The sequence below is a fragment of the Nelumbo nucifera genome, chromosome 1 (assembly GCF_055504915.1).
Source record: "Nelumbo nucifera cultivar China Antique chromosome 1, China Antique-T2T, whole genome shotgun sequence".
NCBI lineage: Eukaryota > Viridiplantae > Streptophyta > Magnoliopsida > Proteales > Nelumbonaceae > Nelumbo > Nelumbo nucifera.
The window spans coordinates 206,276,829-206,292,660 of NC_142649.1; the positions used below are offsets into that span (position 1 = coordinate 206,276,829).

The 15,832-nt window shown below is 37.3% G+C and overlaps 2 protein-coding genes and 1 non-coding gene across 4 annotated transcripts; 2 read left to right on the forward strand and 1 right to left on the reverse strand.

Moving 5' to 3' along the window:
• Positions 1–33: 33 nt before the first annotated feature.
• On the forward strand, positions 34–8,193 carry LOC104594810 (uncharacterized). 2 transcript variants are annotated; one of them, XM_010255303.3, is made up of 3 exons: positions 34–432; positions 565–1,476; positions 1,615–8,193. In XM_010255303.3, the coding sequence occupies exons 1-3, from the start codon at positions 185–187 to the stop codon at positions 1,715–1,717; spliced, it is 1,263 nt and encodes a 420-aa protein (XP_010253605.2). In that variant the 5' UTR covers positions 34–184; the 3' UTR covers positions 1,718–8,193. The 2 variants fall into 2 exon arrangements, with proteins under 2 accessions (XP_010253605.2, XP_088752063.1); XM_088895937.1 differs by having other exon boundaries at positions 294–432; positions 549–1,476.
• Positions 8,033–8,192, forward strand: LOC148804406 (U1 spliceosomal RNA). Its single transcript, XR_016081504.1, has one exon. It is a non-coding gene; the product is annotated as a U1 spliceosomal RNA (small nuclear RNA).
• A 988-nt stretch (positions 8,194–9,181) lies between the features above and the next one.
• Positions 9,182–15,503, reverse strand: LOC104610414 (Vacuolar protein sorting 55 (VPS55) family protein). The gene is made up of 5 exons (XM_010277031.3): positions 15,342–15,503; positions 11,403–11,560; positions 11,246–11,285; positions 9,669–9,750; positions 9,182–9,550 (listed from the first exon to the last, which is right to left on the reverse strand). Exons 2-5 carry the CDS (start codon positions 11,499–11,501, stop codon positions 9,358–9,360), a joined length of 414 nt encoding a protein of 137 aa, XP_010275333.1. The 5' UTR covers positions 11,502–11,560; positions 15,342–15,503; the 3' UTR covers positions 9,182–9,357.
• Positions 15,504–15,832: the final 329 nt, after the last annotated feature.

Consider the following 15,832-nt stretch of genomic DNA (forward strand, 5'->3'; position numbering starts at 1 on the left):
CTTTGGATCTTCAACCAGACTCTTGCGTGATTTGCGCCCAACCCACGAGACAGATATGGGTTTTGACACTGTTCCAACCCATTGTCACAATCACACTTTAAAATCAGATCCAGATAGGTATGGGCTTCACTAGTAAAAGCCTTGCACAGATGGCCCAAAATCAACTCACAGGCCCATCTTAAGCATGGAAGATGGAACTACTATTAAGGTAAGATTAGAAAAGCGCGGGAAGGACAGACGGAGAGAGAGAGAGAGCGAGCTCAGAGAGGGAGAGATGGAACACGAAAGTTGCAGAGGAGGAGCTAAAGCAGTGTTAAATCTTCAACCGAACTCCTCAATCTCGATCGCTTATCACCCCCACTTTGGGCCCCATGATGATCTTATGCTTCTTGAAATCGACGAGAAGCTGCTTCCTGATATCCTTCACAACAGGTAATCGCAATGAGTTTTCAACTCTTCAAATTCGATTTTTTAGGTTTCATCCATATTTCTTTTCTGTATCTCTGCAATTTCTTCCACTTGGGTTATGATTCAGTATTCAGTTCTAGGGTTCTTTATTTGTAGAGTGAGTCTACGAGGTCAGTCCGACGAAGAAGCTGTTCTTTGTACGCCGTCCAAGACTTATGCCGTCAAGTTCGTCGGAACCTCCAATTCTGCGTTCCTCGTTCCTCCATCAGATCCGTCGGAGTCGAGTGAGACTGCTAGCGATGAGCCAGTGGTTGCACCCGTACTCAAAGTGGCACTTGGAATTATGGAACTTGTGGAAGTTGCTCCCAAGCTGGATAAGCTTAAATTGCTCCTCATGGAGAACCCCTACAGACCAGAAGATGAGATGGATGTGGAGGAATTGGAGGAGATTGAGAAAGACAAGACGGGTTTGTTTCGATGGGAGGACTTAGTTGACAGGATACAAGCTAGTGATGAGGAATTGAAAGCTGGTCTGCGAACTCTTTCGGCTGTGGAGATTGATGGCTATTGGAGAATCGTGGATGAGAAGTATATGGATATTGTTCTGAGTATGCTTTTGCACAATGCGGTGTTGAATGGATGGTCTTTAAATGCGCTTAAGGAAGATGAAGTTGTGGGCATGCTGGAGGTTGATGGGTTTCCCCGCAGGCTAGCACTGCATTGTTTGGAAGTGTATGGAGGCCAGGTAGGAGAGGGGAATGGAAGCAACGGTAGAGCGTGGGTTTTGGATGAGAGGCGGGTTTGTATTCATTTTGCCAGAGTGGTTCTGAAAGGAGGGAAGATGAAAATTGAGAGTTTTATGGATGAGTGGATGAAGAAAATTCCTGCTGGGATGTCTGCAAGCTTTGAAATGTTGGAAGGGGAAGTGTTGGTAGAGAGGCTTGGAGTTGAGACATGGATCCGTGCCTTCAGTGTTTCATCTCTGCCCTCCACTCCTGCTGATCGTTTTGCGGTGCTCTTTAGGGAGCGACAGAAGTGGGAATGGAAGGATTTACAGCCATACATCAGGTTTGCTCGAATCCCTCTCTCCCTCTTCCTTTCTCCTTCTCTTCTTGGCTAATTTATTGAAACTGTTCTCCTTATATTTATTACTGGATTGGTTGGAATTGATTGCTCTAACTTTTGTTTCTGGTTTTGTATTTATAGAGATTTGCGTATACCAGGTCTCTCATCAGAAGGATTGCTTCTAAAGTACACTCGAAAAACGCAGCCTACCTCAGATGCTGAACCTGTTTTCAGTGCAAGATAATCTCACCATGCATCTCGCGGGGTATTCCATGCTTGTCTTCTAATGAGTGGTTAAGATGGACTGTTTACAAAGTTGAACCACATAGTGCTATAAACAATTAGTTCTGAAGGCATCTTTACTGTCCCATCAGTTGAATTGTTCAGTGGCTTTGCCATAAAAATTACTAAATCTATTACAGAAATCCTGTTATTACTTGTATCTTGTTTTACATAATAATTTATTAACAACAGGCTCTCTGATGGGATGTCTGGAGTTTTTTTTGTTGACCACCCAAGATATGTAAAGGGCCCAATATAGGTTCATTGTGGGAGAATGGAATTGGTTTCTCTTAGCCCCCTATTAAGGTGCTGCCTTTAATAGTTGATAATTTCTTTAGTTAATCTTTTTCAACAACACACATTTTCATCACTAAAGTGTTTTTTTCTGTGTCTTTCTGCTGAAGTGACTATCGGTGTTCTTCTGTTGCATCTACCCTAGAACCTAGTAGAGGGTTTTATCTAGCTTTTTATGTGCCTTTGTTGTCTTCTTTTGGTGATGCAAATGACAATTACATACTTCGAAGATGGTTCTGCTTAATCTTTGATGGTTTATAATCCCTTGGAAGATACTCCTTGGTGATGTTTGTGTAAAATTTGAATATTGAACCAGATAATAGGCTTTTAGATTTATATTGACAATTTGTTGTGGCTAGAGAAGATGAAAAATCTTTGGCTGATATATTGTGTACTGGTTTGTTGAGGCAGAGACCTTGTTAGTTCTTAAATAGTTAAGATGCACTTTGGTGGGTTTGTCCTCAATAATCAAGACCTGGGTCCTTTGGGGCCCAAAAGATCAATGAAGGTGACTATTGTATCTTCTTAATCGCCTTTCTAGGTCCATGATTATCAATGATTTAAAAAGGCAAGGTTTATGGATTTTAATGACGGTGGCATGTCTTTCCATGCATTATGTGGGGCAAGTTAGGAGAGCTGACCCTTTAGATATTATTGGAGAATTTATGTTCCTTGCATTTCATAATGCATGGATTTCAAATTCAAAAAGAGGAGAAGGTTAGCATGTGAAGAGAATGAAAGTTATTGAGAAGAGGGAGGGCTAGGATTTCATTTCATAGGTGATTAGCTCTCAGCAAAGGAACCACCTATCCCCCCCCCAACCCCTTTTCCTTATAATCTAGACTCTTTCATTGCAGCTGCAAGTGGAGCCAAGGTTCAAAATATCAGTATCAAGTATCATATCAGAAAGTTTGGATACAGATATGGGTAAGGATACACTTGGATGCACATGGAATAGGTGGAAAGATTGGATATGCTTGGATAAACCAGGGTCCAGGGAAACTCTTACAAATCCCACAAATACATTAAATAACACTAAATCTGAGGTTGAAATAACTATGAATAAGGTATAAACACATAATAAATGTGCATTTTAATAGTTTATATGAAGAGATACATTAAATCTACAATACTGGGATATACATTACATAAGAATCACCCTGCCCTAACTTCCTTGAAATAGACACTCCACTCTACTCCCATTTGGGTCAATAAAGCAGTTAGTGAATCTCTGGATCCAAATGAAGAAATGGTTTAGGCTAGAACTCAAAGACCTTACCTCCTTAATCTAATGGTTTAACCTCTGCAGATTGCTTGATTTTCTCTGATTTTGTCACCTGAATGCTTAAGCTGCACTTATTTTGAATCTTAATTTTTTTTATGTGGAAAATGCTTTACATGAGTTTAGTCCTTGTTGTATGAGGGTAACATTGTCTAATTTAATATATGACAACATGAGAAGAGCTCTTTTGTGATGACTGTCAAGTTCCATGGAAAATGCTAGTCTAGGTCTTTTAAGATGTGCATAATTTACAGCACAAACAACCTAATAAAAGGATAGACACAAAACAACACTAAAAAGGTGTTCCCTTTTTTATGATTCAAAAAGTATGATCCTTTCTATTTTTTTTTTTTCAGTAGTACTCTCTCATAACTGGTCCTACTGTAATGAGCTTGTGGAAGAGAGGAGAGAATGATGGGCTTAGGATGGTAAGCATCTTATATAGCCATGGCCCATGGACCTATATCATGTTGTTATAGAATGGTAAGGACATATGTTTAGGTCATGATTGCTGATAAGTAGGTAAAGAGTGATTGCTATGTACATATTATATTGCTGAGATGTAAAGTCTTTTTGCTTAGACAATGCTCTAAGGAGACTCCCCATCCCTGCTGCCCCATGCCTCCATTCATGATCAGGCCAAGATGGCAAGGTTAGGCCAACCTATGTTTTTCCCCTAGGCCTGACCCTTCAAATGGAAGCATTGATCAGTATGAACTATACAGGGAGGGCAACCACTGTAACATTTTTGTTATATACTATGGATAACTATATGTGTTCTTTCTATTCTGTGACAAATTACAGATGGATATGGTTGGTCTTTCTTTCCTTTACCAGTGGAAATAGAACTTTGCTTACCTTCTTATGTTTTGATATCTCATTCTGTTACTTGCAACTAATATCAGAGTAACAATATCATTTCTTAAATTGGTAATTATTATTGGTAGTGGTGTTGTACATTTAAGTCATCATTAGGCATCTCAAGCATGTTTATTTAAACTTATTTGTCTCTTTTTTACCAAATAAAAAAACACTCAATTGTCTCTGTATGGAGAAGGTGATTAGTTCCACCCTGATTTTTTGGATGGCTGTCTGTCTTATTTCTATTTTTTATCATTCAAACTTTTTTCAGTTAGGAATATTTTACATTTGTCTTTTTTGGTAATTTTTCTGAATTATCTCTTTTTTTCGCTGTGGTTCTTAATACTATCTCTTGTTCTCAGCCTTGCCTCTTCTCGTTATGCCTACATTTGTTTTTCTTTTTTTTTTTACTTTTTTTTAATTACAGTAAAGGAAATCGGTTACTTAGAAAACAGAACACAAATAACCAAATAACCATGACAAGAACAGAGAAAACTGATGGCACAACTGAAACAAAACAAACTCATATTCAACTACGACTTGACAAACACCTCAACCAGCCTCTACTGAAAGCCAAAGAGACATCCCTAGCAGCAATAGGGGTGGGGTGCAAGTCTGGCTGGATTAGGTTGGGTTGAATCAACCCTAGCCATTCTGAGTTGAGCTTTCAATCCTTCAATCCTAAACCCTAACCCAACCTGATGGGATTGGGTTGGGTTCAAATTGGCCTGATTTCTTTACTTCTTTTTGCTAAGATATTCTTATTTCTTAGACTTTATTAACATATTATTAAGGCTAACTGACTTAAGCATTATCATATGAACAAGGACAAAATTATGATGCTTTAGGGGTATTGTTCTTATGTTACAGTAGAAAATGTTTCCTTTTTAACTTCAAATTTTTTTATACTTATATATAGATACATACATTAATGGATGCATAGTTGGCTAGTTGCATATACACATACCCAAAGTTAAGTCATGTTATTTTTCAACCGTAACCCTAACTTCAATACAATCCAACCTGACTATTTCAGGTTGGATTTGGCTAACCTGGCCCAAACTGCACCCTACCAAGCACCAAGCAAGAATATCAACCAAACAATCTGGGGTGTAGAAAACCTTTCTTCCTGACACGATGGGATTCTCTGCAAGCAAAAACTCTGCACACACTGTGAAAGCATGGGAATCCAGCTGCAAATTGGGAACATCTCCCCATGAATTTAACAATTAACACACATGTACAGGAGACATTCCCAATGTGCAGATGGATGCTATGTGTGGAGTTTTTATTTGCAGGAGATCCGGGCTCCTTCCTGACAGCACAAATTCATACCTACAGTCACATGACCCCAGATAGAACCATATCCAGTCCACCCCTCCCAAGACCCCAGATAGCTGGGATCCTGGGACCAACATTGGTTAATGGGTAATGGCCTTTTCAAAAGTAAGTCATTCTTTGTGGGCAAGTTTTATATTAAAAAGTCATAATTTCGTACAGCTAATAACTGGAGGATAAATCACCTGACCAATCTAGGGGGATTCTACTTGATGGATGGTATGGATTTGCCACATATACATGCTATGTCTTTGGGTCAGATGGTCAAATTCTTTTTTGTTTTCCTTTTTGAGGACATGAAACAGACAGTTATAATATGCAATGCATATAGAAATATTTTTTATAATGTTTTTGTGTTTTTCTTTTTGAAAGCCGTTTTTGTGTTAATTGATCAGTTTACTGTAACCTATAATGATATTGTTGTATGGAATTGGCAACACCCAAGTTACAGAAGTAAAGCAGGATCATATATTTCTTTACCGTTTGTTTCTGCAAGTGAATCTCAATCTCGTTAAGAGAAACCTAATACATCACCTTGGAATTGAGTAATTTGGGTATCTCACTTGTATGCATTTTGGATATAGATTCATTCTGTATTTATTAATTCTAAAAAAATGTCATTTTTCTTATAGAACTCATGTCTTGCGATATTTGATCATTAGTGTACAAGTACTTCTAAGAGATAAATTGTATGGCTTGTTGAGAACCAGTGTTTGGTGATTTATTTCTCTCTTTTGTTTATTAGTTGAAGCAGTGAATTGTAGCATAAATGGTGAAAACATTGCGTATCTGCTTTTATGTGGCTGTTTGACGCTTTGTATGGAGAATGTCTATTATGATCTCATTGCATTTTGAGATATGAAGGAATATGAAGCCTCCTGAAATGATCATATGAAAGCTATGTTTGCCCCAGTGTCACTAGTCTTTAGGCTATCTATGTTCTTTTGTTCTTGTTCCCCGCCTGTTTTTTTTCTACAATGAAAATTCATCACGTAGAAGGACCGCCATTCAAAACCAGACATTGGCTGGAAAGGGGGACAAAAGAGGTGGTTTAGCAAGCATATGGGCTACCATGAGATTGAGAAAAAGAAAAACTGAAAGTGCGAAGTGCGAGCTGGTTCAACTGTATATGCAGTGGAAGTAGTTCTCACTGAACTTAGCCACCATCATAAGTTCAGAACATGAATTTAGGCATGTAGGCCTGGATGGCCTTTTTAACACGCATCAAAAACAGGTCAAGCCCGGCCTGTGAACTGTGTGATCAATCCTACTTCCCTACCAAACAACGTGGACGTGGGTGAGTAATGGATTTCTTATCTTCTTTACTTCTTTAGTTGGGTCGCCCAAAAACCATATTTAGGGCAGTCTTTTTTCTTTTGGTAAACATGAAATTCCATTAACACAAGAGAAAAACGAACTATAACAAAGATAGAGAACAGCAGAAAGATCTGCCAACAGACAAAGAAAGAAAGAACATGAGGTAAAATCGGAATTTTAACACAGAAGAAAGCCCAAAGGGGGCTTCCTCAAAACTCTGAGAACTACCTTTCAAGCCAAGGGAAGCTGCACGATGTGCTACTGAATTTGCCCCCCTGGGACACCAGAGGAACTTGAAATTCTTTCCTGAGCAGAACACTTTTAGGTCTTTGAACAAAAAGTAAATGCCTTGATGGCAAACATTTGTAATACCATTCAAAACAGATATCAGCTGACTGCAATCAGATTCAAACACAATATTGTCTAGGTTATGATTGACTGCAAATGAAAGAGTTTCAAACAGAGCAGTCTGTTCAAGCTCACTATTGAACCAGATAGAAAGATGGAAACTGCGTCCAGTTTCATAAAATTTCAAGACAACAAACAATATATACGATAGGATCTTTTATCAGACACTGATACACACACACACAAAAGGACAAAATAGGGACGCATATCTCCAATCTTCACATCGTAGTAGTGCGAAGGTGCAGTATTTTGTGCTCAGATTGGGTGAGATGCAACATACGGATCAAAAGGTTGGTAATATTGTAAATCCTCGGGAAAAGGCTTCAAACGAATAGCCCATCTTCATCTTTTCTAAGATAAGCAACACAATACTGTCGACTATCAAATCAAACTGTGTTGACCCAAAAAAAAGGGCTGTTAGGGGTGAATTTGAAAATTGAAATTGAATCACCTCTCACCTATCCAACCAGAATATAATCAGTAGTAGGCAATCTATTTGACCCTACAGCTGGTTGACTGACATTAACAAATTGCTTCGGGCTTGGCAAGGGTGGGAGTGGGACTTTTTACGGTGGCCAGATCAGTGGATCTATCATTCCATTCCATGCTGCAAATGTGTTGGCTGGGGTGGGAGCAAGGAGTATGGGATGGGATGGTAGTTACTCTCGTTAGCTTTGAAGGCATTTTCTTTATTTTCGTTAGTCCCACATCGGTTAGATGCGAGAGAAGGAATGAGGAAGAGTGTATATAAATAGGAAGAAGAGAAAAAGAGAAAACATACTTACCTGGACGGGGTCGATGGGTGAGCAAGAAGGCTCATGGCCTAGGTTGGTGACCTCCATTGCACTTAGGAGGGGTGCCCGCCTAACATCTCCCCAAGTGGGAGAGTGTACGTCATAATTTGTGGTAGAGGGGGTACGCGTTCGCGCGGCCCCTACCTATTCTTCTTAAATATTATTAGCCATTTCCCTGCTGGGTTAATCATAACTCCTTGTTATAAGTTGACAATTATTTTCATTCTAGATTTAATTACTAATGTTTTCAGTCTCTGTAACCTAGATTTAGTCATGCGTGATGAGCTAGTTTTAATCTGCCTCTCCCTCAGGTTTCTCTTGATTACCCCCAAATACTCAAGTACTTCACTTTTAGTTTTAAATGTTATCTGCGACAGTTCGTTATAGATGATAATTTCCCATGAATTTATGTATAAATTCCAAGTTAAATAAAGTAGGTATTTGAATTTATTTTTTGTAAAAATATATTTTATAAATTTTTGCTAAGGCTTAGTTTGGAAAGAGTACAAATGCATATAAAATACAAGGATTTACACTCTACATATCTGTATTTGTACTCCATCCAAACTGAGCCTAAATGTTTAGATATTTGAATTTTATCATGTTTTTTTTTTTTTTTTGTTGATGCCAACCATTAGTAATTTCTTAGTTACTGTAACGTACATGTCGCTAAATATTAACTTTTCATTATTTTTTTCAATTTTTTGACACAAATCTTGCTTGATTCGAAGTTTCTAACCAAACAGTAAACTGTAAACACATCGAGCATTTGAATTTTGTTATTTTCATACTAGAATTTGCTCGTGTGCTTCCAAAATACCCAGAATCCTGAATAAATCTGCGTTTCTGTAATCAGTATTCTCAATTCGGTCATAGCTTTCATTTTCTGAATCTAACCATAAAATTCCCCCAAGACTTGATTTAGTTTTGAGTATCAGAACAAACTACAGGATAGAATAGGACAAATTTTCAATTTTTCACCAGAACTCAAATGCTGAACCTGAGCGGCTGAACCTATCATATGGTCTTCCTCCGCACCCTCAGATTGTTCCTATCCATTATTTGACAGGAAGCAATTCTAGATACAACTCCAACATGGTTAATGCGAGAAAAGCACAAAAGGAAAAGGAAATCAAAAATCAAAATGCACACCTAATTTCATTCCATTAAACAGAAATTGCACATGCGCTGCTTTTGTAAACCACAAGAGTGAAGGCAAAACACAAACAATGAGAGAACCTATGTAATGGAATCGATGAGAAACCTCCTTTTATACAAACCGGAATGGGAACTCTTGTTTCAATATTCTCAAAACATGCTATACTCAGATTCATTGTTCATTTGAATGTAAAAGACTATGGCTATAACAAAAATAAGAAAGGACGAAAGCTCCATTGCCAGTGCTCCCCAACCAATAACGTCAGCATGCTTTAAGATGGCCGGTATTGCAATGCTTCCTACCGCTGATGCTCCAGTCAGGAACTTTGTAGCATCAACCCAGCTGTTACATAGGTTTTGAAAACAATAATAAGAAATGAAAAATGATCTCTACTATCTTAATTAAAATTGATTAGATAAATTTTACAGGTGAATTAACTAAGAGATAATAAAAAGCTGACCTATTCCCACTTTCCAATAAAAGAGAGGTATCAGATCCCATGAAAAACATCAGAGGCATAGGAAGAAGAACATACATCAATACTGCAGAAGAAGAAAATCACGTTAGTGAATGTTCAAATTTGGCAAAGGAAATTCTTCTGGCTCATAAAGTTCTCTTGATCAGCTATTGATCAGGGAAAGGGTACAAAATTTTCCATCCAGGTTTTCAGTTGACAAACCCCAGAGAGTTCAAACAATAACCCAGAGATCTAACGACTGAAATCCTAGGGGGTTTTTGACAACATGGTTAGTTTCGTTTTCAAAAAACAAAAACTGGCACATCAGCAAAAACAAACCAATCTACCTTTTGCTTTGAAAACCAATGCACCCAGAAGAATGCTATATCCAAAACCGACTATACATCTCCACATAGTGACCTGAACTGGATTTTGTTTTTTTTTTTTTTTGAATCATTGTTTGATTATTGAATGCCAGAAGAATGGTCTGGACAAAGAGCTTTACGGTGCCTATGTTCAAAACCAAAGATGATATATACAAAGTTGTACCATTGGATTAAATTCGTGAGCACAATGAAACTTTGGGAGAGAATAATTAAGCAAAAGTTGGCAAATATATCAGAAAAAACAAGTTGGGTTTATGCTAGAGAAATCAACCATAAAATCCATCTTTCTGTTGAGACAATTGATTAAAAAAAAGTTCAGAGAAAAAAAGAGAGATCTTCATATGATATGATGGGTCTTTACCAAGGCTCAGGCACTCAGCACCTTATTTATTTGCATCAACCATGGATGAATTGATTAAACATATTCAAGAGGAGGTCCTGCGTTTGTAGATATTTGTCTTGGTTTTCACGTCTAGTCTAGACCACCATGAAAAAAAACTAGTCCATTTGCATTGGTGCAAAACAAGGTTCAAAGTATCAACTCGTATCGGGCTGATGCGCCCCTACAGAGGGTGTATCAGGGTTTCAACCGGCTCAGGGGGTGGACGGACCTTAAACCGGCCCCTCTGAACCAGATTTGAATAAAAAATAAAAAAAATAAAAGCTATTGATACTGCCCGATACGTCTCTACCAGCGTATCAGGCGTATCGACATTTTGAACCTGGGTGCAGAAGTATGAGACTGCAAACAAGTTGAATGCAAATTTTACCTTGTTTTGTTTGTTTGCAATGTAAATGAAGAAAAATAAAACTTAGAAGAGTGAAAACCTAAAATAAAAGTGAATCACAATTTACACTTTTATGGTTTGTACTTCCATTCATGTGTACTAGTGCAAAGGAGATTGCATTGCAAACAAATGGGGAGCCTTACAGAAAATTGAATTTCTAGTACGCTGGCCTTCAACTTTAAATAAGAGGACCTTTTCTAATAGTTCAAGGAATATATTATTTAAATAATTTATTGTTATCCATATTCATTTTTCTTTTGTTATTTTCCACATACAGGAAAATAATTTAGAAAATATAACAAGGCGACATGATATCAGAAGAAAGTAAAAGATCTCATAAAATATCCCTCACTAAAAGATATTCAGGGCTAAAGCTTGTGACTATGCAGGTTTAATAACCTATTACCTGTTAGCATTGGCCACCAATTGTTGTACAAAGCACATGCCTGCAACATCAAACACAGCAAAGAAAGTAAATGGTAACTTCAGAAGTAACAAATTGAAAGTGCACATCCATCTGCATAAAGCAGAAAGCCAATCAGACAGTAAGTAGTAGCACTGACCAGAATTTGCATTACAATTCCTGCAGAAACCAAAATTGCCAAGAAAGCAAGTTTTCCACTGTACAAGCAGGTGGCCATATAACCTGGTAAGTCTGCCATGATCCAAATCGGATCAAATAGACAGTTCAGCTAGATGAATGGCTAGCGGGGTAGCAAGCCTGTTGGGCAACATGTATGGAAACAGATTTCAAATAGAAGCTTAGCATTCACTCGACAAGGAAAGAATTTAAGTAGACAGGCAAGTAGAAGCACAAAATTACAGAATTAACAATAGAAATAAAAAAAAAAAAAAGAAAAGGAATGTGCTTGTTGGACTATGGAAAGTAATTACTTTCTCCTGTAAAAAAGGAACAGTTTTTTTATTTTTTTGGTAGTCAAACTCATAGTACAAAAATCAAGATTGAGTAGCAATCGTGAAGACTATGATATTGATAATACCATTAGTGTAAATTCTATTTCCTTGCTGTATCTAGGTATCATATCTTTAAGATGCGGATATCTAACTGAAAACAAAACCACATAATGCAATAGTGGAAAATGGGGCCAAAGCCACAAAAGGGATGTAAAAAACACCATCACCAGAAAATAATGAATGGTACAACCTTGATATTAATGGTTCATGACCTATCAAAGTCATCAGATGTCCTGTATTCCAAATGACATTTGAAGAAATCCCTCTGGCCTAGACTTGGTAGTGGGACTGAAATCCTTTGTGTCCAAAACTTTCACAGAAAAAATAATAAATAAAAAAATAAAAGAGTCATATGGATTAGGCTCAATGAGCACTGTCCAAGCACTCTAAACAATTAAACATTACTAGTGTCTTTTTAAAAAATTCCACTAGTCTGGACTTTGTAGTGAAGTCAATACTGCTTCCACAATGTTATAAAACCACCATTTAAAATGAATTAAAGCAACATTTACTAGTTGACCTTATAGATGGTACAATCTCCATTATATAAAGGGCAGCTCAGTGCATGAGGCTCCCACTAATGTGGGGTCTGGGGAGGGACAGATGTATGCAGCCTTACCCCTGCACATACAGAGAGGCTGTTTCCAAGATTTGAACCTTGTCACCCAGGTCCCAGGTCACAATGGAGCAACCCAACCATTGCATCACTGACTAATTGACTTAATACCCATAATCACCTAGGATAGGAAGACTAAGCATCAACTAGGTCAGCTAGTGAACCTAGTCAACCATAAAGTCGTTTCAAAGCTTTATTTGTTTGTTTATATCTCTAATTATTTGAAATAGTACAAAAAGATGTTTACGTTTTGTTATATTCACATTGTTGCTTAAATGTTTGTGATGGAACATCATTGTATGATGGCATATAAAATAAGAAAGAAGGCATAAAAGAAAAGACACCAACGGAGGATTTATTTTAAGTTTTCTTCCAATCAGTAATGTGTTGATACAGAGTTTCCACAAACAAAAGGCACACCAAATAGTCAAAGATGCACTCTTTATTTGCAAAGGCTTTGATTCCCTATCCAACATAACTTTTTCTTTGTTTGCAAAACAAAGAAAATAAATTAAATGTTCAATCCCATTCTTTTCTTGCATAATTGTAGCCTATATCAACTTATTTATGAGATTGCATTAATATCTTAAATTTGGAATATCTTTTTTATGGACTAGTTAGCACCTAGGCACCAACTAGTCATCACATCAACTAGAGAGAAAAACAACTAATCATCACTTCATCACATTAAAAACATGCTTCTTTTATCTTCTTTGTTTCCTTCCACAGGCCCATATGTAGATGCAGGGCTGTGTGTGTGTGTGTGTGTGTGTGGAAAAAGGTTTTGTAATCAGATCAAGTTGGGAACTTCCCTACACAATCCCTCCTATGTCTGCATTCTGCCATGTCAAGTGGTTAGTTTTCTTCCACAGGCCCATATGTAGATGCAGGGCTCTGTGTGTGTGACTGTGTGGATAAAAGGTTTTCTAATCAGATCAAATTGGGAGCTTCCCTACGCAATCCCTCCTATTTCTGTGTTCATCCATGTCAAGTGGTCCTGTGGGATATCCGGAGTGTTCATCAAACAGGGGATCCACAGCATTGGTCACATGAATAATCCAGAGCATCATCTATCTAATGGATGGTTAAGTACTTAAGTTTGGTAACAGGCTTTCTCCCTGAGATATAAATAAGTAGGGATGTCTAAGGAGCTTCCCTACTTGACCCAATTAAAAAACCTTTTATGCATGTTTCCATGCCCTAACCCATAATCATTGTCATGGAAGGTCCCTCAAGGTCATAGTAACAAATGTTGCAAATCATTGCCACTGAAAGAAGAATTCACAACCATAAATGGGGTTTTAAAAGTTATCAAAAACGGGGTTTTAAAAGGCAAAGGCATGAGGGAAAGCAAATGCCTTACAATTTAACTTTTGGTGCATTTACATACATAATGAAAAAGAAAATCGATGTTCTCTCATGAACTCATATCAGTGTTAAGTAGATTTTTTAGCTTTGGTTCTGAACAAATGGTCACAAAATCCATATATAACTGAATTATGTACCCATAAATCCCAAACAACATTTAAGTGATCATTAACTTGAATAATCTGGTATATGCTTTAAAAAAAAAAACCCTTAATATGTTAAGAATAATAAAGGAAGTACTAGTTGAAAAATATTATACGCATTCCTACCATTAACAAAAAGTTCTTGTGAAGTTTTCCTTTTCTAAGAACTATGATTCCGTTCATCTATTAAGAAGCTTGCAACCTACTTAATGACTTATCAACTGAAAGACAAAGCAATAGTTCATTTAGTTCAGCCACTTCAAATGTTATCATACAGCCCCTTAGTGTTGATAGATGAAACTGCATTGTTGGGCATTTACCATGAAGAATAAACAACCTAAGAAGGGTTTGACTTGAGTTTGATGGACTGTCCAGTCAATGGATTAGGCTGTGTTTGGAAATATAACCACTTAAGTTGGGAAATAGGAACTGTGAGCTTGCAGGATATCGTGCTTGGGTTAAAGCCTTTAGTTTGGGCATGCTACAGCCTACAAGTGCAGTTTAATTATTAGAGATTGAAAATGGATTGGCCCCATGCCTGAGAATGTTGCATCCTTAAACATATTGTAGTTGATCAAAATAATGAATGAGATAAATATGAGTAGATTATAACAGATGTACTTTATAATCTTTCAGGGATAACTGATCATTATATTTATCATGTTCCTAATGAATATAAGAGCACTCGTATTCTCCATGGGAATTTTAATATGCCAAATAGTGAGAAGACATTTTTTTCTGACTGTAGGCCATTAGATTGCCACAAGACTGCATAGACAAAACAATATTAGCAAAATAACATTGATAAAGAGAAAATATTCCATCTATGCCTTCAATAAGAAAGAACAATAAAAGGGAATCCCTGATTTGCCAAGTTGGAAGCAGAGGTATTTTAGAGTCCTTTTAAACATGACTATGAGGTGTCGATTGGACACCATTCAAATTTCAGGAAAATTTGGCCCAAGATGAAAAATAGGACCAACTTGTTTCTGGGGATTCATCCAAATTATCCGTAAGTGGAGAGTTTATTACATTTTATTAACTGTTTACAATATTCTGTTAAATTAGGCCACTTAATTAGAACTTTCCAAAGATCAAATTGCTTTCTCGAACTAAAACATTTCTACTTCTGTCTATATATAAGAAGCGCCGATTAAAAATCCCAAATTACAAATGCATATTACACATCTCTAATTTTATGATGGAACAAATACTCCAATCTTTCACATTCCGCCTCTAATTCATAATCATGTCTATGCTGGATTCTTAACAAAACTTTGACATTTAAAGGCATTCCTTAAAAATATCCCATTTACTTCAGAGTTAAACCGATCTCGAGCTCGAATGGAGAATCTGAAATTAAAAAACAAAATCGAGGAGAGAAAGGCATCAGCATGTACCGTAGAAGCTAGTTTACGATCAGAACAGCATAACTCCAGTTGCCCATAATCCAATGCTTCCAGCAAATCTAGGGTTTCGACTTTCTTCTATATCATGGATAGAAGCATCTATGAACTTTAAAAAATCCTTCCGGCCAACGTTTTTAAGAGTAGGAAACAGTATTAAAAATGGAAGGAGAAAAGGGAAAAGTAAAACAATGGAGCTAAGCTCTATCGTTGTCGATGGATCTCACGTAGTATTCCAGAAGTCGCTTCGCCAATTCGTTCATCAAGACCGTTCAGTTGGTCCTGGTTGAAGGATAGCTCTGATCTGTCCACATCCCAGCGTTGGCATTTCTTTGGTATGACCTTATCGGGCTATTTGAGAAGAGATGGCCCACTCAAGACTCAACCCGTTTTGCAAACATTAGGTTAGGATGCAACGTGCAACTTCCTCGAAGATTCACCTAACGGTTTAGGTGGTTGGTCCGACCCGAAATGTTGTATGTTGA